The sequence below is a fragment of the Salvelinus namaycush genome, chromosome 33 (assembly GCF_016432855.1).
Source record: "Salvelinus namaycush isolate Seneca chromosome 33, SaNama_1.0, whole genome shotgun sequence".
NCBI classification, from domain to species: domain Eukaryota; kingdom Metazoa; phylum Chordata; class Actinopteri; order Salmoniformes; family Salmonidae; genus Salvelinus; species Salvelinus namaycush.
The window spans coordinates 5,589,800-5,610,694 of NC_052339.1; the positions used below are offsets into that span (position 1 = coordinate 5,589,800).

The 20,895-nt window shown below is 43.8% G+C and overlaps 1 protein-coding gene across 4 annotated transcripts in view; it reads left to right on the forward strand.

Moving 5' to 3' along the window:
- Nucleotides 1–20,895, forward strand: part of LOC120027791 (dnaJ homolog subfamily B member 6-like) — a 69,051-nt gene that overhangs the window by 20,673 nt on the left and 27,483 nt on the right. For all 4 annotated transcript variants that reach the window (XM_038972819.1, XM_038972820.1, XM_038972821.1 and 1 more), the window contains exons 2-5: nucleotides 3,368–3,485; nucleotides 14,427–14,536; nucleotides 15,956–16,021; nucleotides 16,440–16,550. In XM_038972819.1, coding sequence (XP_038828747.1) covers nucleotides 3,421–3,485; nucleotides 14,427–14,536; nucleotides 15,956–16,021; nucleotides 16,440–16,550 — 352 coding nt within the window. In that variant the 5' untranslated portion in view covers nucleotides 3,368–3,420. The remainder of the gene's footprint in view (nucleotides 1–3,367; nucleotides 3,486–14,426; nucleotides 14,537–15,955; nucleotides 16,022–16,439; nucleotides 16,551–20,895) is intronic.

Below are 20,895 nucleotides of genomic sequence, written 5' to 3' on the forward strand. Positions count from 1 at the left end.
AAGGACACCAATAAGAAGAAGAGACTTGCTTGGGCCAAGAAACATGAGCAATGGACATTAGACCGGTGGAAATCTGTTCTTTGGTCTGATGAGTCCAAATTTGAGATTTTTGGTTCTAACCGTCTTGTCTTTCTGAGACACAGAGCATGTGAACGGATGATCTCCGCATGTGTGGTTCCCACCATGAAGCATGGAGGAGGAGGTGTGATGGTGTGGGGGTGCTTTGCTGGTGACACTGTCTGTGATGTATTTAGAATTCAAGGCAAACTTACCCAGCATGGCTACCACACTATTCTGAAGTGATATGCCATCCCAACTGGTTTGCGCTTAGTGGGACTATCATTTGTTTTTCAACAGGACAATGACCCTGCACACCTCCAGGCTGAGTAAGGGCTATTTGACCAAGAAGGAGAGTGATGGAGTGCTGCATCAGATGACCTGGCCTCCAAAATCACCCGACTTCAACCGAATTTAGATGGTTTGGGATGAGTTGGACCGCAGAGTGAAGGAAAAGCAGCCAACAAGTGCTTAGAATATGTGGGAACTCCTTCAAGATTGTTGGAAAAGCATTCCAGGTGAAGCTGGTTGAGAGAATGCCAAGAGTGTGCAAAGCTGTCATCAAGGCAAAGGGTGGCTACTTTGAAGAATATAAATTATATTTTGATTTGTTTAACACTTTTTTGGTTACTACGTGACTCCATATGTGTTATTTCATAGTTTTGATGTCTTCACTATTATTCTACAACGTAGAAAACAGTAAAAATAAAGAAAGATCCTTGAATAAATAGGTGTGTCCAAGCTTTTGCTTAGTACTGTACGTGCTAGGAATACATTATGTATGCTCTAGTCTATACACGCTAGAAGATCTCTTATCTGCGCTGTTATGCGAGTGAGATTCCATCTACTACTCCTTTGTGAGGTTGCCAGGTTGGTGAAATTCACAGAAGATGCTCAGAATACCATCTCTTCTGTGGTGTGAGCTGCCAGGTCGAGGCCAGGCAAAGCCTCCATGTGGTCTGCATTTTAATTCATCAACTATTTCTGTTTATTTGTTCCACTTCATTTAAAATCACTTCTACTCCACGTCTGATACTATAATCTCACATGTTTGGAATGAGGACACACACATATATACACACACACAGTTTTCTATGGAATCAACCTGTTTCAAAAAGTATTTAATTAATTTTCATAGTAGATGTAATAGATAAACTCAGCAAAAAAATAATCGTCCTCTCACTGTCTACTTCATTTATTTTCAGCAAACTTAACGTGTATATATTTGTATGAACATAAGATTCAACAACTGATACAAAAACTGACATGTTACTAACAGAAATGGAATAATGTGTCCCTGAACAAAGGGGGAGGGTCAAAATCAAAAGTAACAGTCAGTATCTGGTGTGGCCACCAGCTGCATTAAATACTGCAGTGCATCTCCTCCTCATGGACTGCACCAGATTTTCCAGTTGTTGCTATGTTACCCCACTTTTCCACCAAGGCACCTGCAAGTTCCCGGACATTTCTTTGGGGAATGGCCCTAGCCCTCACCCTCCGATCCAACAGGTCCCAGACGTGCTCAATGGAATTGAGATCCGGGCTCTTCGCTGGCCATGGCAGAACACTGACATTCCTCTCTTGCAGGAAATCATGCACAGAACAAGCAGTATGGCTGGTGGCATTGTCATGCTGGAAGGGTCATGTCAGGATGAGCCTGTAGGAAGGGTACCACATGAGGGAGGAGGATGTCTTCCCTGTAATGCACAGCGTTGAGATTGCCTGCAATAACAACAAGCTCAGTCTGATGCTGTGGCACACCACCCCAGACCATGACGGACCCTCCACCTCCAAATCGATCCCGCTCCAGAGGACAGGCCTCGGTGTAACGCTCATTCCTTCATCGATAAACTCAAATCCGACCATCACCCCTGGTGAGACAAAACCGTGACTCGTCAGTGAAGAGCACTTTTTGCAAGTCCAGTTTGGTCCAGCGACGGTGGGACTGTGCCCATAGGCAACGTTGTTGCTGGTGAGAACCTGCCTTACAACAGGCCTACAAGCCCTCAGTCCAGCCTCTCAGCCTATTGCGGACAGTCTGAGCACTGATGGAGGGACTGTGTGTTCCTGGTGTAACTCGGGCAGTTGTTGTTCCCATCCTGTACCTGTCCCGCAGGTGTGATGTTTGGATGTACCGATCCTGTGCAGGTGTTGTTACACGTGGTCTGCCACTGCGAGGATGATCAGCTGTCTGTCCTGTCTCTCTGTAGCGCTGTTGTAGGCGTCTCACAGTACGGACATTGCAATTTATTGCCCTGCCCACATCTGCAGTCCTCATTCCTCCTTGCAGCATGCCTAAGGCACGTTCACGCAGATGAGCGGGGACCCTGGGCATCTTTCTTTTGGTGTTTTTCAGAGTCAGTAGAAAGGCCTCTTTAGTGTCCTAAGTTTTCATAACTGTGACCTTAATTGCCTACCGTCTGTAAGCTGTTAGTGTCTTAACGACCGTTCCACAGGTGCATGTTCATTAATTGTTTATGGTTCATTGAACAAGCATGGGAAACAGTGTTTTAATCCTTTACAATGAAGATCTGTGAAGTTATTTGGATTTTTCCAAATTATCTTTGAAAGACAGGGTCCTGAAAAAGGGATGTTTCTTTTTTTTTGCTGAGTTCATGTTAATTGAGTTGTAATTGGGCTGTTAATTAATATATACATGAATAAAGATTGCATAGTGTTGCTGGGGTGAGAGTGGGGGTTGATGGTGTGGTGGTGGAGTGATGTTGACACTGAAAATCGATAGGGGAAGACAACGGCTTACTCTGGAGTTGATTCTCTTTTCAAAGTTGCCTCTCACCGGCCACATTAACCAGAGATGAAATGGAAGACTTGTATCGGATGGAAGTATATTTGATTCTGGACATGTTTTGCCAGGTGCTCCAGGCTGCTTATGATATAAAGTCATGCTTATGAAAAGGGGTTACTTGGGCTTTATGGCTGTGGCTTCAGTTCTTAATATGTCCTACCCTAAGCAATCATAAACTTTCAATCTAACTTATAGCCGCAGGTTATCCACTCTACCGCATCTTTATGTAATATTAGAGCTAATGTTAGCTTAAGTCCCGTCCGCCGCTCATCGCTTTCTCTCCCTTAAGTGGGCTCTATTTTCAGGGCAGTTGATTACTTTGTTTAGCTTTGCCACCCTGTGAAATACCCTGTCCCTCCCCCGTCTTCTAGCCCTTTTGGGCCAGAGGGGAGGTTTCTTAGCTGTCACACATGGCTGCATTTGTCATGGGCCCACTTTGCTGTGCTTTCCTCCTCCTTGAGTTCCTCCACATTGTTTTTAGACCATGCCTTGCTCCCTCTGCAGAGCGAAGGCTAAAGACTGCTGACTAGAAGACGGAGCCACAGAGAGAAACAGCCATGACAGAATACTACCAGATCTTAGGGGTCCAGAGAAACGCGTCGGCGGAGGACATTAAAAAAGCGTGAGTACCCCAGTCCGGCATGGCCTCTATTTGTACACGCATGTTGATGTTAGTAACGTGTGACACTCCGAGGGATGTAGTAGACTAATTATAGAAACGGAGTAGAAACCGACAGAATGCGAACTGCAGGGCTTTCGAAAGTTTCCACTCTGCTCACTATTCTTGTAACCTTGCTGTCACACACACACACACACACACACACACACACACACACACACACACACACACACACACACACACACACACACACACACAGCCCTACTCACATCCTCATGATTAATGTTCCCTATTGTCATTTGAGAACTGATGAGTGTTGTGCGTATTGTTATGCCAGTAATATGTTGTGAATGACACACACGCACACACACACACACACTTTTAAAACGGCATTATCATTGTGAGAGTATGATCTGCCCATTAGTGCTGCTAGACTTGTGGAATCTAAGGTATGCTTGGTTTTTAGGGTTTGGCTGAACTTAAAACGAACTCAATTGTGAAGAACGTTTCTCCCCTATACTACTGTATTTTTCCAGTTTTAGTGTTGACTACAAGGTAAAACAACCATCTTAGTCACTAAATGAACTGAGTAGTGGTAACTTAAACACAATCAGAAGTCATACTAATTCAGTGTTTTTACTTTCGTTGTTAGTGCTGACTGTCCTGCATTTGACCTTTTGACTAGTTAGATACGACCCTAGACAAAGGTCAAAAGGTTAGGTAAATTGTTTAACAACATCTCTCTGATTCAGTTGATACTCTTACCACTGGGCTGCCCACTTCTAACTCCAGTGCCGTCAAAAACTGGATTTCTTTTCTGTGTTTTATATGTATTTACACACTGAGGTTGGAATAATACTGTGAAATTGTGAAAATGCCCTTTTAGTGTCAGAGCTGTTTGAAATGACCGCCTGAAATTCCAACCTATTTTGGTGGGATGGCGTTTTGGCCTGCCTGGTGAAATCAATAGACCAATATGAGAGTTCCAAACCAATAACAGCTAGTTTTCAGTTTTCCCCTCCCCACTCAGACCACTCCCAGACTTTTTTTGACCATTTCCATTGAAAGCAATCACAGTAAGTTATTTAAAAGAGCTGCATATGACCTTTTTTATTAACTAAATTATTATTGATCTTATCCACCACCATTGGATAAGATCAATGAAAACCACAGTTGACACCTCTGTGATAGTCAGTCACACAATGAACTGAAGTAGCTTGCAAACAGTAGCTCTTCTGAGAAATCTTACGAAAGTATTCAGACCCCTTGACTTTTTCCACATTTTATTACGTTACAGCCTTATTCTAAAATGGATTAAACAATTGTTTTCACTCATCAATCTACCTACACACAATACCCCCTTTTTTGGGGGAAAATGTTGCAAATGTATAAAACAACTATCACATTTACATAAGTATTCAGACCCTTTACTCAGTACTTTGTTGAAGCAACTTTGGCAGCGATTACAGCCTCAAGTCTTCTTGCGTATATGACGCTACAAGTTTGGCACACCAGTATTTGGGGAGTTTCTCACATTATTCTCTACAGATCCTCTCAAGCTCTGTCAGGTTGGAGGAGGCGTGTCGCTGAACAGCTATTTTCAGGTCTCTCTAGAGATGTTCGATAGGGTTCACCTCTGGGCTCTGGCTGGACTTGTCCCATATCCACTCCTGCATTGTCTTGGCTGTGTGCTTAGGGTCGTTGTCCTGTTGGAAGGTGAACCTTTGCTCAAGTCTGAGGTCATGAGCGCTCTGGAGCAGGTTTTCATCAAGGATCTCTGTCCTTTCCCTCGATCCTGACTAGTCTCCCAGTTACTACCGCTGACATCCCCACAGCATGATGCTGCCACCACCATGCTTCACCGTAGCGATGGTGCCAGGTTTCTTCCAGACGGGACGCTTGGCGTTCAGGCCGAAGAGTTCAATCTTGCTTTCATCAGACCAGAGAATCTTGTTTCTGAGAGTCTTTAAGTGCGTTTTGGCAAACTCCAAGCGGGGTGTCATGTGCCTTTTTACTGGGGAGTGGTTTCCGTCTGGCCACTACCATAAAGGCCTGATTTGGTGGAGTTCTGCAGAGATGGTTGTCCTTCTGGAAGTTTCTCCCATCTCCACAAAGGAACTCTGGAGCTCTGTCAGAGTGACCATCGGGTTCTTGGTCACCTCCCTGACCAAGGCCCTTCTCCCCCGATTGCTCAGTTAGGCCTGGCGGCCAGCTCTAGGAAGAATCTTGATGGTTCCAAACTTCTTCCATTTAAGAATGATGGAGGCCACTGTGTTCTTGGGGACCTTCAATGCTGCAGTACCCTTCCCCAGATCTGTGCCTCGACACAATCCTGCCTCGGGGTTCTACGGACAATTCCTTTGACCTCATGGCTTGGTTTTTGCTCTGACATGCACTGTCAACTTTGGGACCTTATATAGACAGGTATGTGCCTTTTTCCAAATCATGTTTAATCAATAAAATTTACCACAGGTAGACTCCAATCAAGTTGTAGAAACATCGCATGGATGATCAATGGAAATGGGATGCACCTGAGCTCAATTTCAAGTCTCATAGCAAAGGGTCTGAATAATTATGTAAAAATTGTATTTATTATAGAGTATTGTGTGTAGATTGATGAGGATTTAAAAAAAAAAAATCATACATTTTTGAATAAGGCTGTAACTTAACAAAATGTGGAAAAAGTCAAGGGGTCTGAATACTTTCCGAATGCACTGGATTTGCTCAGGTGAGAGCGATGCCTTACGGCCAAGGTGTGGTCTACCTAAGGCCTGAAGCACCCTACCAGTTCTCTTATGGTGTATTTTAGAATATAATTAATAATATTAAAATGACAGGGGAGACCTGATCCTAGATTATCACTTTTCCTCTGAGAAGCTTGATACTTATGGCCCCAGTTCTGTATGGAAGACCAGCTCTTCATGTCCTGATTCCCAGCAGAATGTATTGACTACAGATTCTAATAGTGTCATAAGACCCTTAATCCTCTGTCCCTTACGAAAAAATATTTCATTCAGAGTGCAGTATAACTGCAGTTATTCTGCAACTACTGTGTCCAACATACCACAGTTGACTGCAGTTACTGCACTTTTACTGCAGTTTCAAAACTGCTATCTTTTTTTTGTAAGGGGTAGTCTCTATACATAGAGTGACACAGGTGCAACCTGTCGCGTCATGCCGTTGTTAGGAACGTTCTCAAGCCGCCCTCTACCGGCGGCGCCATAGTGGTGCCCTAAAGTGGTGATAAGCCCAGTCATTCTGGACAGAGGCTAACTACTGCTTTGTTTCAATTCACTATAGTGCCTGGACATGCGATGATGTTGCTAAAGTAGTCAAAAATCGTTGCCAGCCTTATGTTGTCAAATTTACTTGAGAGAAAAGGCAATATCATCAAAAATAGCAATGCTAACTTTAGCTAGCTAAAATCCGGTGTCCTCCCTTCAATTATAGCTAGATAGCTAACGTTACACTGCATCTAAAGTCAATCTGGCAACATCGAAATGACAAAAGGTTTTCCTACTAATTATCCTTTTGATTGTCATAGTATTTCCAATCCACTCTAATGCACTTTTGAAATCTTAGTCAGCGCTCATTGACAATGCATTGAGTAGAACGCTCAGTCAGGCATAAGTTCAAAACAAACGTTAAAAACAATATTGTGACGAAACATGCAACCCATGAATCCAGCCCTATAGATGACCTCTGAGTCTGGCCCATCCTTCCTCTGTTCCTCTGTGGCATCTGTTTGTCTATTGGGCTCTGATCAAAAGTTGTGTACTATAAATGGGACAGAGACGCTGTCTCCTGCAGGAAGGGTTTAGTCAGAGAGAATTGCTGATTCAGCACAAACCTCTGTACTGTGCTGTCCTGGACTGCAGAGCCATGGAGTTTACACTGCCTCCTTAATGTTACCCCTTGCTTGGGGGGGGGGGGGGGGGCTGGCAGCCTATTAAAGCCCTGCTGCTCTGCATCTCTTGTTGTGGTTGATGTAGTTTTAATAATTAATTTAGCAATTAACACTGGAGTGATAGATGTGTAGATGAGGATGTGCAAGTATAAATACTGGTGTGCTAAAGAGCAGAAAAAAAACAAATATGGGATGAGGTAGGTAGTTGGTTGGATGGGCTATTTACAGATGGGCTGTGTACAGCTGCAGCGATCGGTAAGCTGCTCTGACAGCCGATGCTTGAAGTTAGCGAGGGAGATAAGTCTCCAACTTCAGTGATTTTTGCAATTCGTTCCAGTCATTGTCAGCAGAGAACTGGAAGGAAAGGCGGCCAAAGGAGGTGTTGGCTTTGGTGGTGACCAGTGAAATATACCTGCTGGAGCGTGTGCTACGGGTGGGTGTTGCTATGGTGACCAGTGAGCTGAGATAAGGCAGAGCTTTACCTAGCAAAGACTTATAGATGACCTGGAGCCAGTGGGTTTGGTGACGAATATGTAGCGAGGACCAGCCAACGAGAGCATACAGGTCGCAATGGTGGGTAGTATATGGGGCTTTGGTGACAAAACAGATGGCACTGTGATACACTGCATCCAGTTTGCTGAGTAGAGTGTTTGAGGCTATTTTGTAAATGACATCGCCGAAGTCAAGGATCGGCAGGATAGTCAGTATTACGAGGGTATGTTTGGCAGCATGAGTGGAGGAGGGTTTGTTGCGAAATAGGAAGCCGATTCTAGATTTAATTTTGGATTGGAGATGCTTAATGTGAGTCTGGAAGGAGAGTTTACAGTCTAGCCAGACACCTAGGTATTTATAGTTGTCCACATATTTTAAGTCAGAAACGTCCAGAGTAGTGACGCTAGGCGGGCGGGCGGGCAGCGATCGGTTGAAGAGCATGCATTTAGTTTTACTAGCGTTTTAAGAGCAGTTGGAGGCCACGGAAGGAGTGTTGTATGGCGTTGAAGCTCGTTTGGAGGTTTGTTAACAGTGTCCAAAGAAGAGCCAGATGTATACAGCATGGTGTTGTCTGCGTAGAGGTGGATCAAAGAATCACCCGCAGCAAGAGCGACATCATTGATATATACAGACAAAAGAATCATCCCGAGAATTGAAGGTCCGGACAACAGGCCCTCCGATTTGACACGCTGAACTCTATCTGAGAAGTAGTTAGTGAACCAGGCAAGACAGTCATTAGAGAAACCAAGGCTGTTGAGTCTGCCGATAAGAATTAGGTGATTGACAGAGTCAAAAGCCTTGGCCAGGTCGATGAAGACGGCTGCACAGTGCTGTTTTTTATCGATGGTGGTTATGATATTGTTTAGTACCTTGAGTGTGGCTGAGGTGCACCCGTGACCAGCTCGGAAACCGGATTGCATAGCGGAGAAGGTACGGTGGGATTCGAGATGGTCAGTGATCAACAACTTCCGGCGCCGATAGAGATGGCCGCCTCGCTTCGCATTCCTAGGAAACAGTATTTTGTTTTTTTATGTGTTATTTCTTACATTGTTACCCCAGGTAATCTTAGGTTTTATTACATACAGTCGGGAGGAACTATTGGATATAAGAGCAATGTCAACTCACCAACATTACGACCAGGAATACGACTTTCCCGAAGCGGATCTTCTGTTTTGCCCACCACCCAGGACAATGGATCGGATCCCAGCCGGCGACCCAAAACAACGACGCCGTAGAAGGGGCAGACGGAGCAGTCTCCTGGTCAGGCTCCGTAGACGGGCACATCGTGCACCGCTCCCGAACATACTACTCGCCAATGTCCAGTCTCTTGACAACAAGGAAGACGAAATCCGTGCAAGGGTAGCCTTCCAGAGAGACATCAGAGACTGTAACGTTCTTTGTTTCACGGAAACATGGCTCACTCGAGACGCTATCGGAGTCGGTCCAGCCAGCTGGTTTCTTCACGCATCGCGCCAACAGAAACAAGCATCTTTCTGGTAAGAAGAAGGGCGGGGGTGTATGCCTTAAGATTAACGAGACCTGGTGTGATCATAACAACATACAGGAACTCAAGTCCTTCTGTTCACCTGACTTAGAATTCCTCACAATCAAATGCCGACCGCATTATCTACCTCGAGAATTCTCTTTGATTATAATCACAGCCGCATATATCCCCCCCGAGCAGACACATCGAAGGCCCTGAACAAACTTCATTTGACTAGGTAAACTGGAAACCACATATCCTGAGGCTGCATTTATTGTAGCTGGGGATTTTAACAAGGCATATCTGAAAACAAGGCTCCATAAATTCTATCAGCATATCGATTGTGCAACCAGGGCTGGCAAAACCCTAGATCATTGTTATTCTAACTTCCGCAACGCATATAAGGCCCTCCCCCGCCCTCCTTTCGGAAAAGCTGACCACGACTCCATTTTGTTGCTCCCTGCCTATAGACAGAAACTAAAACAGGAAGCTCCCGCGCTCAGGTCTGTTCAACGCTGGTCCGACCAATCGGATTCCATGCTTCATGATTGCTTCGACCACGTGGACTGGGATATGTTCCGCATCGCGGCGAACAATAACATTGATGTATACACTGATTCGGTGACCGGGTTTATTAGCAAGTGCATCGGTGATGTGAAGTTATACCCACAGCGTCTATTAAAACATTCCCAAACCAGAAACCGTGGATTGATGGCAGCATTCGCACAAAACTGAAAGCGCGAACCACTGCTTTTAATCAGGGCAACATGACCGAATACAAACAGTGTAGCTATTCCCTCCGCAAGGCAATCAAACAAGCTAAGCGTCAGTATAGAGACAAAGTAGAGTCGCAATTCAACGGCTCAGACACGAGAGGTATGTGGCAGGGTCTACAGCCAATCACGGACTATAAAAGGAAAATGAGCCCCGTCGCGGACCAGGATGTCTTGCTCCCAGACAGACTAAACAACTTCTTTGCTCGCTTTGAGGACACTACAGTGCCACTGACACGGCCCGCTACCAAAACCTGCGGGCTCTCCTTCACTGCAGCCGACGTGAGCAAAACATTTAAACGTGTCAACCCTCGCAGGGCTGCAGGCCCAGACGGTATCCGCACCCTGGGTCTCGACCCCCCCCCCCCCCCCTGTGCAACTGGGTCCTGGACTTCCTGACGGGCTGCCCCCAGGTGGTGAGGGTAGGTAACAACATCTCCACCTCGCTGATCCTCAACACTGGGGCCCCACAAGGGGGTGTTCTCAGCCCTCTCCTGTACTCCCTGTTCACCCACGACTGCGTGGCCATGCACGCCTCCAACTCAATCATCAAGTTTGCAGACGACACAACAGTGGTAGGCTTGATTACCAACAATGACGAGACGGTCTATAGGGAGGAGGTAAGGGCCCTCGGAGTGTGGTGTCAGGAAAATAACCTCACACTCAACGTCAACAAAACAAAGGAGATGATCGTGGACTTCAGGAAAGAGCAGAGGGCGCACCCCCGTTTCCACATCGACGGGACAGTAGTGGAGAGGGTAGAAAGTTTTAAGTTCCTCGGCGTACATATCACGGACAAACTGAAATGGTCCACCCACACAGACAGCGTGGCGAAGAAGGCGCAACAGCACCTCTTCAACCTCAGGAGGCTGAAGAAATTCGGCTTGTCACCAAAAACACTCACAAACTTTTACAGATGCACAATCGAGAGCATCCTGTCGGCTGTATCACCGCCTGGTACGGCAACTGCTCCGCCCATAACCGTAAGGCTCTCCAGAGGGTAGTGAGGTCTGCACAACGCATCACCGGGGGCAAACTACCTTCCCTCCAGGACACCTACACCACCCAATGTCACAGGAAGGCCAAAAAGATCATCAAGGACAACAACCACCCGAGCCACTGCCTGTTCACCCCGCTATCATCCAGAAGGCGAGGCCACTACAGGTGCATCAAAGCAGGGACCGAGAGACAGAAAAACAGCTTCTATCTCAAAGCCATCAGACTGTTAAACAGCCATCACTAACATTGAGTGGCTGCTGCCAACATACTGAGTCAAATCTCTAGCCACTTTAATAATTAAAAATTAAATGTATCACTAGTCACTTTAAACAATGCCACTTTTTATAATGTTTACATACCCTTCATTACTCATCTCATATGTATATACTATACTCTATACCAACTACTGCATCTTGCCTATGCCGTTCTATACCATCACTCATTCGTATATTTTTTTAATGTACATAATCTTATTCATTCCTTTACACTTGTGTGTATAAGGTAGTTGTTGTGAAATTGTTAGGTTAGATTACTCGTTGGATATTACTGCATGGTCTGAACTAGAAGCACAAGCATTTCGCTACACTCGCATTAACATCTGCTAACCATGTGTATGTGACAAATAAAATTTGATTTGTTTGTTCACTTGGCGTTCGAAGACTTTAGAAAGGCAGGGCAGGATGGATATAGGTCTGTAACAGTTTGGGTCTAGAGTGTCTCCCCCTTTGAAGAGGGTGATGACCGCGGCCGCGTTCCAATCTTTAGGAATCTCAGATGATACGAAAGAGAGGTTGAACAGACTAGTAATAGGGGTTGCGACAATGGCGGCGGATAATTTTAGGAAGAGAGGGTCCAGATTGTCTAGCCCAGCTGATTTGTAGGGATCCAGATTCTGCAGCTTTCAGCACATCAGCTGTCTGTATTTGGGTGAAGGGGGGGGAGCTTGGGCCAGTAGCTGCGGGGGGTGCAGAGCTGTTGGTTGGGGTTGGGGTAGCCAGGTGGAAAGCGTGGTCAGCCGTAGAGAAAGGAGGTGCTCTTATTCTCCATGGACTTTACAGTGTCCCAAAACTTTTAGTTAGAGCTGCAGGATGCAAATTTCTGTTTGAAAAAGCTAGCCTTTGCTTTCCTAACTGCCTGTGTATATCGGTTCCTAACTTCCCTGAAAAGTTGCATACCGCGGGTACTATTTGAAGCTAGTGCAGTGCGCCACAGGATGTTTTTGTGCTGGTCAAGGGCAGTCAAGTCTGGAGTGAACCAAGGGCTATATCTGTTCTTAGTTCTACATTTTTTGAAAGGGGCATGCTTATTTAAGATGGTGAGGAAGGAACTTTTGAAGAACAACCCTGTAAGCAGTTTATGGACAAGGTATTATAGCAACCCATGCTTTGGTTTTGTTTACCTGGCCACTGATTCAAATGCTAACTTTTTTATCATTTGTGGCACAAATGCAATGCATGTCAATGGTACCTATATTAGCATTTCCTCGCTTCATATCCAAATCATCTATAGGTAATGTCATTGAGTTGCACAATACATTTTTAGATGCTTTACGATGACTTGGACATGATGCGTGAAAATGCTAATATAGATACCATTAACTTGTGGATGTGTGCCACAAATGCTGAAAAGTTTTAGCATTTGAAACAGTGGACAACAAAACCAATGCATGGATTGCTGTCATACCTTGTCCATAGACTGATGAAACCAGAAATAATCTGGAACAACACCATCTAATGGTCAACCTGGTAATAGCAGAATGTAAAATGGGACATAAACCTAACAACTTAAATTACTAATTTCTCTGAACAGGAACCCCGCACCACCAAATTCACTAGGAACTCATTACATAGGATGAAGAGCATTACTCCGAGCTGGAGCTCTATACTACTTGTCAGACATAGAGAATTGATACTATATTCTTGTGGGGTGGGCGTGGCGTGTCCGTGGATGGTTTTGACAATTTATTTGAATTTCTCATGTCTAACTCATTGGCTGTTGGGTACTATATTTATTGAATATTATATGAATCCTATAAATTTAAAATAGCCAATTTGTGTGCAATCAATTAGCTTAGTTTCTCAGAGATCAATTTATTTTACAAAATAATGTTGCAGGAATGCTAATCTTATCTGTTTCTAACAACAGGAAAACAATTCAATCTGAGATGGTGGATGTCAAACCTCTTACTTGTACTTTTTGAGGTGTATGACCAATGTGAGTCTTTCTGTGTGTAGATGATGATGTAATATGGTAGTGCTGAGCGATTAACTGAAATTTCGGTTATTTTTAATTTTGGCCGACTTCGGTTCAATTATTTGAATTACATTGTAGTAGGGAGTTGTAGTTTCTAACAGTCCAATATTCTACATAGCTTAGCGCGTAAAACTTTGTAATTAACTACAATGACCATAATTCATTGCGCATCTACTTTCCCGGTCTGTGTTTATTTTACGACTGCTACTACGGGAAGAGAGAAGAGTGCGCGATCTTGATAAAGAGAGCAGCTGTTGTATTTCTACCTGAAAATACATTTAAGTCAGGGATGGGCAACTTTGATGGGGGTGGGGGCCACAGAAAAAACAAAACTCATCATGAGCTGCGTTGCCACATCTATTACCCCCCTGTTTTTAAAGCAAGTTTGCTGCAATTGTACACACTTTGCCAAGGGGCGGAGAGAAGAATTTTTAATTTTATAGCTAATTTTTAAAGCAATTCTACTCATTTTGCCATGGGGCGTAGAGAAGTGTGCAGTTTTTACAGCTAATTTCCTCCAATTCTACACATTTGGCCATAGGAGGCAAATGTTTGCAGTTTAATAAAGCTGATGATCAATGGGCCCCACCCGGTCTGTAATTCGACCATGTTACTACAAGTTTAGATATGGTATTCAGCAGTCAAAAGTATACCTTTATTTTCTTCGAAGAACTACAAAATAGGGATTTTGTCAGACAGCATAGGCACCAGCTCTATGGAGATGAGATGACTTGGAATGAAAAAATAGTCATCAGATAAAACAAATGTAATATACACAACTGAAATATTTAATTTAAAAAATAATGTGAATAATTGATGGTTAATAAGTGATAAGCAGTAATGGACAGTCATTACCATCTTGGGAAATGTATTAATAGTTTTATTCTGTTACAGTATTCAACCCACAGTGCATTTCAAATGATCGAAATCGAAAACCGTGATCATTTTTTAATAATCGAACCAAAATGGAACCGATCTCAAAAAGCACTAGTCGCTCAGCACTATAATGTAGTACATGTATTTCTGCCATACTGTAGGTACAGAAAGCTAGCACTCAAGTGGCATCCAGACAAGAACCCTGACAACAAGGAGGACGCAGAGAGACAGTTCAAAGAGCTTTCAGAAGCCTATGAGGTCCTGTCAAACGGTAAGAGTCCCCCCCCCCCCTCACATAAGACAGTTTAAATGCTAAAATCAAATCAAACGCTATCGCACATGTCCGGAATCACGGAGACCAATCCGGTTGTAAAATAGAATAAAAATATCAAGACATTTTATGGAGAAATGCTTGCTGCTAATATAATAATGAGTGACTGCGACTTGTTATGATCTGGTGTCTAGAAATGTATGCTAGCTAGGTACACACAGTAGTGGTGATAAGTGGTGTCTTTCTGCTATACATATTGTATTACATGTATCCCTCTGGTGTCCGAGGTGACCTATTTTAAGAAATGCCATTAGTTTGTGTCCAAAAAGTTTAAGATCTTTGATAGTAAGATGAGCGATTGAAAAGGGGCGGCAGGTAGCTTCTGGTTAGAGCTTTGTAACAGTAACCGAAACGTTGCTGGATCGATTCCATGAGCTGACAAGGTAAAAATCTGTCGTTCTACCCCTGAACAAGGTTGTTAACCCACTGTTCCCCAGTAAGCCGTCATTGTAAATAAGAATTTGTTCTTAACTGACTTGCCTAGTTAAATATAAATAAATAAATTAGGTTTTTGTTACAGTAAATAATCACTGCCACCTTGTGAGGTTAGCATAGGGCTAATGTGTGCCTGGTTCTGATGGGACTAGCTACAATGCGGCGTTCTATCACGTGACACTACATCTACGATTTTAATTGGCTAATGCTTAAACTTAAACTTTTTCTAATGTTTGCAAGTATGGCCCCTAGCTGTCTTCATGATGTTTTCACCAATACCAATTTTTTTTCACACAAACATATGATCAGTGATGTGTTGCTGCCAGATAGTGAACATACATCACTCTTGTTTGTTTGTCCAGAATGACCTTTTTGTCTGTTTCAGGACCAACAATTATGAAATGTACTTGAGGTGTTGTATGTCCCAAATGGCACCCTATTTACTATGTAGTGCACTACTTTTGATCAGGGCTCTGGTCAAAAGTAGTGCACTACATAGGGACTAGGGTGCTGTTTGGGACATATTTATAGGCCTAAGAGCACAACAGACAACTGTAATGTCTTGATTTAGTTGTTCCTGTTATATACTATTCAACTGGCAACAGCAGCTAAAACCAGGCCAGTAATTGTTATGTCAGGGCTGTTTGAGCTGTGGAGTACACGCACTTCAACATCGACTTTCCGCTTTTGGTTCTTGTACAAGCCTTTGAGTAGTCTCTCTTGTGTCATTCGGCTCGTTTTGTCTATCAAGTTCTGGGGTGGTAATTTAGGACATTTATGGAAATGGGCATGAACTTGGGCAGCGACACTCTGTCCACTAACTCCCATGGCTTGTCAGCACCGTGCACCCTCCAATTTCCTACTATGGCTCTTCCCAGCATTTAATCCCCCTTTTCCTTATTTTTCTTTTTTCCTTTTCATTAGCAAACAAGAGGAACCTGTATGACCAATATGGTAAAGAAGGCCTAACAGGAAGCGGAGGGGGAGGAGGTAAACATTGAACATTACTCTTTGATGTTTTGATAGGCTTATCTAGGAGATATGGAGGTTATAAATTAATATAAAAGGACACAATGTCTGAAATGCCACATAAAGCAAACATGCCAAGGAGAAGTGTATTTTCTTCTACCAATGTACAACTCTATGGGGTCAACTTCAGTGTTTTACCATAAATCTGACATGGCAATACCAACCTCTTTTTTTGGGGGGGGGTGTCTGACTTTCAGCTAAGCCATTACTACGAGGCATTAGCTGTCAACTAAGTGTCATGCTACTGTAATAGTGCCCTTGAATAATTGAACTATGTTCAGATCGCCGTGTGTGCTTGTATGACCAGGAATATGTTGCTTTACTATCTCTCAATAACTCTTGTTGGAAATCAGTTGATGATTCTGTCTCTTTCTTCCAGGAGGGCATTATCACAACGCTGATCACTTCGGTGGTGGGTTCACATTCCGTAATCCAGAAGACGTCTTCAGGGAATTCTTCGGGGAACGAGATCCATTTGCAGATTTCTTCGGTAAGTCTCTCCACCCCCCCCCCCCCCCCCCCCCGAGGCCAGAGTGAGCGAGTGTGAGCAAGAGACCTCACTATGGCTTTAATTACTGAAGCAGGCATTGAGATTAAGTTTATCAACGCTTTCTCGAAGCGGTCTGCTTTTTAATTCCTGGAACATTCCTGACCTTTTCGCTGTCAGATGCCTACAACTAATTGCAGTTTTAAACCCCTGTGGCCATGCTACTAATTGTGCACACATCTAGGTCAGCCTAGCTGGCTGGATAAGAGAGATTGGGCTGTTTGCTGCTCTGCCTGAGTGTTCTATACACAATATATACAAAAGTATGTGGACACCCTTTCAAATTAGTGGATTCGGCTATTTCATCCACACCTTTTGCTGACAAGTGTATAAAATAGAGTACACAGCCATGCAATCTCCATAGACAAACATTGACAGTAAATGACCATACTGAAGAGCTCCGTGACATCATAGGATGCCACCTTTCCAACAAGTTAGTTTGTAAAATTTCTGCCCTGCTAGAGCTGCCCCTGTCAACTGTAAGTGCTGTTATTGTGAAATGGAAACTTCTAGGGGCAACAACGGCTCAGCTGCAAAGTGGTTGGCCACACAAGCTCAAAGAATGGGACCGGCGAAGGCTGAAGCGCGTAGCTCTTAAAAATCGTCTGTCTTCTGTTGCAACACTCACTACCGAGTTCCAAACTGCTTCTGGAAGCAACGTTAGCACAGGAACGGTTCGTCGGGAGCTTCATGAAATGGGCATCCATGGGCGAGCAGCCGCACACAAGCCTAAGTTCACCATGTACACTTAAGTGGCGTAAAGTTCGCCGCCATTGGACTCTGGAGCAGTGGAAACGCGTTCTCTGGAGTGATGAATCATGCTTCACCATCTGGCAGACCAACGGACGGATCTGGGTTTGACAGATGCCAGGAGAACGCTACCTGACCAAATGCATAGTGCCAATTGTACAGTTTGGCGGAGAAGGAATAATGGTCTGGGGCTGTTTGTCATGGTTCGGGGTAGACCACTTAGTTCCAATGAAGGGAAATCTTAAAGCTACACCATACAATGACATTCTAGACGATTCTGTGCTTCCAACTTTGTGGCAACAGTTTGGGGAAGGCCCTTTCCTGTTTCAGCATGACAATGCCCCCATGCACAAAGCGAGGTCCATACAGAAATGGTTTGTTGAGATTGGGATGGAAGAACTTTATTTGCCTGCACAGAGCCCTGACCTCAACCCCATTGAACACCTTTGGGATGAATTGGAACACCGACTGCGAGCCAGGCCTTATCGCCCAACATCAGTGCCCGACCTCACTAATCCTCTTGTGGCTGAATGGAAGCAAGTCTGCGCAGCAATGTTCCAACATCTAGTGGAAAGCCTTCCCAGAAGAGTGGAGGCTATTATAGCAGCAAAGGGGGGACCAACTCCATATTAATAACCATGTCCTGAATCAGGGGAAGGTGAGGTAGCCTGGACCCTTGATTAGATACACACATACCCATACATTTTAGCCTAACTGTGGGGTAGCCTGACTCTTAGGATTGTGCTCAGTGCCGTCTAGCCTAACTAAGTAGTAGCCTGGGTGTGACTCAAGATGTTAGCAGTCAGTTGACCCCTCCTGTATGTTATTAGTCTTAGCAGGATCCCAAGCTGCTGCGGACAGACTGACCGACAGACCCCCAGCACCAGCTGGCATAATGACAGCCAGCCATACAATAACCACACCTCTGCCTACAGGCTGGGTACTGTATAGCCATAGGCTTTAGTTTCAACTGTAGAACCCCCATTGCATCCTTTTAGAGTCGCTTTCCAAGCACAGACTGGAGAGCATGGATGTTCTGGGTTCAAGTTTTACGAGCAGACAGGGACACCTACCTGAGCCAGGACCATAGTGGTGTTCTGTGCCATCAGCCTAGCATTGACTGTCCTCTTACCGAAAGCATTGAGGACATGCTGTCTGATGCTGGACACTGCCAACATGGGAGTAAACAGCAACAGCTGTCCTCTGCACTCAGTCTGTGCATGCGTCCAAACTGGCACCCTATTCTCTACAGAGTGCACTACTTTTGCCCAAAACCCCATAGGCCCTGGTCAAAAGTAGTGTGCTTTATTGGGAATATGGTGCCATTTGGGAAGCAGTCTGTGTTTTAAAGATACACTGGGCATTTACACTCTGTAGAGTCATGATACATGGAAGAGTTTACAGACAGAAATGCAAACATCAACATGGAAGTGTTTGCCTTCTCCTCAGATACAGGAAAAGCATCCAGCCTTTTCTAGTCTTATTTGTCAGAGCCATTTGTGTTTATGAAAGCGTTTCATCTTGTTAATTTAAACCAGGATGTTTTAACATGCACTTCCCGCACACTCATACACCGCACGCATTTGAGTGTTATTGTAACCACCTCACATGTCTCACATGTCTCCACAGACACATGTGTCTGCTGCTATTACAACTGCTCTTGTTTTTAATACGGAAGCTATTTTTGAAAGCATTCCAGCTGAATGATGTAGGCTCTCCTATCCGTCCATTTTCTGAGGCTCGCCTCCATATTTAGAGCTCTGGGGTTGAACCGCGGATGCCTCGCAGTCATTTGTTATAAATAAGTATAAATCAAGGGATACCAAGATAAGAAGATGACCCGGAGGTTCAACAGCTTTAATCCTAGATCTTAAATTATGTTAAGGTCAATCCCATTAGAAACATCTTCCAGATTTGGGTGAGCTTGGGATGGGCTGGCATTCTCCTCAACCTACTCCTCAAGGTCCATAGGAGTATCAATTCTCATTGATAATAAAGTCCCATTTAAGTCTACAGAAATTACTACAGATGCAACTGGATGTTTTTATAATGGTGAAAGGAAACCTGGCACAAGAAAGTAACTTTACTGAATTGTTATTGCCCAAAGTTAATGAATGACCTTGTACTAAAACTACCTCAATGTAACGGGAATATTATATGCAGGGGGGGATTTTAAGTGTGCAGGATGCAACTCTAGAGAAGTCGTCAACTAAACTATATCCTCTTCCTAACATGTCAAAGGTATTAAACCACAACATCAAAGAGATGGTCTGTGTGAACTGTGGAGATAGAAACATCCGACTGAAAGACAATACTCCTATTACTCTCACGTTCACAACTCATATTCAAGAATTGACTTTTGTAATTGCACACTTTTATTTAATTGACTGTTTTTCTGAATGTACATACCTTCCTTGAATAATTCCGGACCACAGCTCATTGTCCTTCACCTTAAACTCAAACTTCCTATGCCAATAGCAAAGACATGGCGATTCAACACAATGTTACTTTGAGATGAGGAGTTTACCTCATATCTCAACACAGACATGATTTCGGAAATAAATGTAGCCGATGAAGTATGCCCAACTGTTGTCTGGGTAGCTCTTAATGCATATATGAGCGGTTGCATCATGTCTTACTCTACACATAAGAGAAGACCCATAATACATTTGAAATACTAGAACAGAAACCCATGACTTAGAAATGTTGACACCCTTCAACAGTTGAGCACTTTGAAGCTTGATCATAACACACAGTGAACCCCCGCTCTGCAGAGATCAAGCAACAATATGATGAGCAAGGTGAAAGTGCAGGGAAAATGCTTGCTTGGTAAATTAGGAAAGAGGAAGAGGAATGTACCATCCATAGAATTCAAACCCCAGATGGTAGCATAACAATGGATCCTTCTGAAATGTAATCACAAACTGTGTCAACCCGAAAACAGAAGTTAAATTATAAGTGAACCAGAGCAAATGAATATGGATAAAAACATTACCCCAGGTGAAATGTTGGAAGCCATCAATAATCTACACAATGGGAAATCTCCTGGTAATGATGGATTCCCAGTTCAATTTCTGTTCCAAATTACTGAAGCCTGTGTTACTTATGCTCACAGCTGCTCTAGAGAAAAATGAACTTCCATAGTCACTGTTTGACTACCATCACCCTACTTAAAAATAAAGATAACGACCATTGTCATGTGGATCCTTCCGACCAGTATCACTTTTGAGTGTGGATTACAAAATCATTGCTAAGGTATTGGCTTTTCACATAGAAACAGTAATACAAAAGTTGATTCACTCAGATCAAACAGGGTTCAAACGGAACAGGATGTGTTCAGACAATCTCCGTCTTTTTTCAATATACTCCATCATACCAATATCTTCAGCGCTCCAAAATTGGCAGTATCAATAGATGCTGAAAAATAATTTGATAGGGTGGAATGGGCATATTTGGTGTCTTTTTAAGTTTAGTTTTGGTCCTGCATTTATTTCCTGTATTGAGCTATTGTACAAATCCTCCAAAGCATCTATACGGA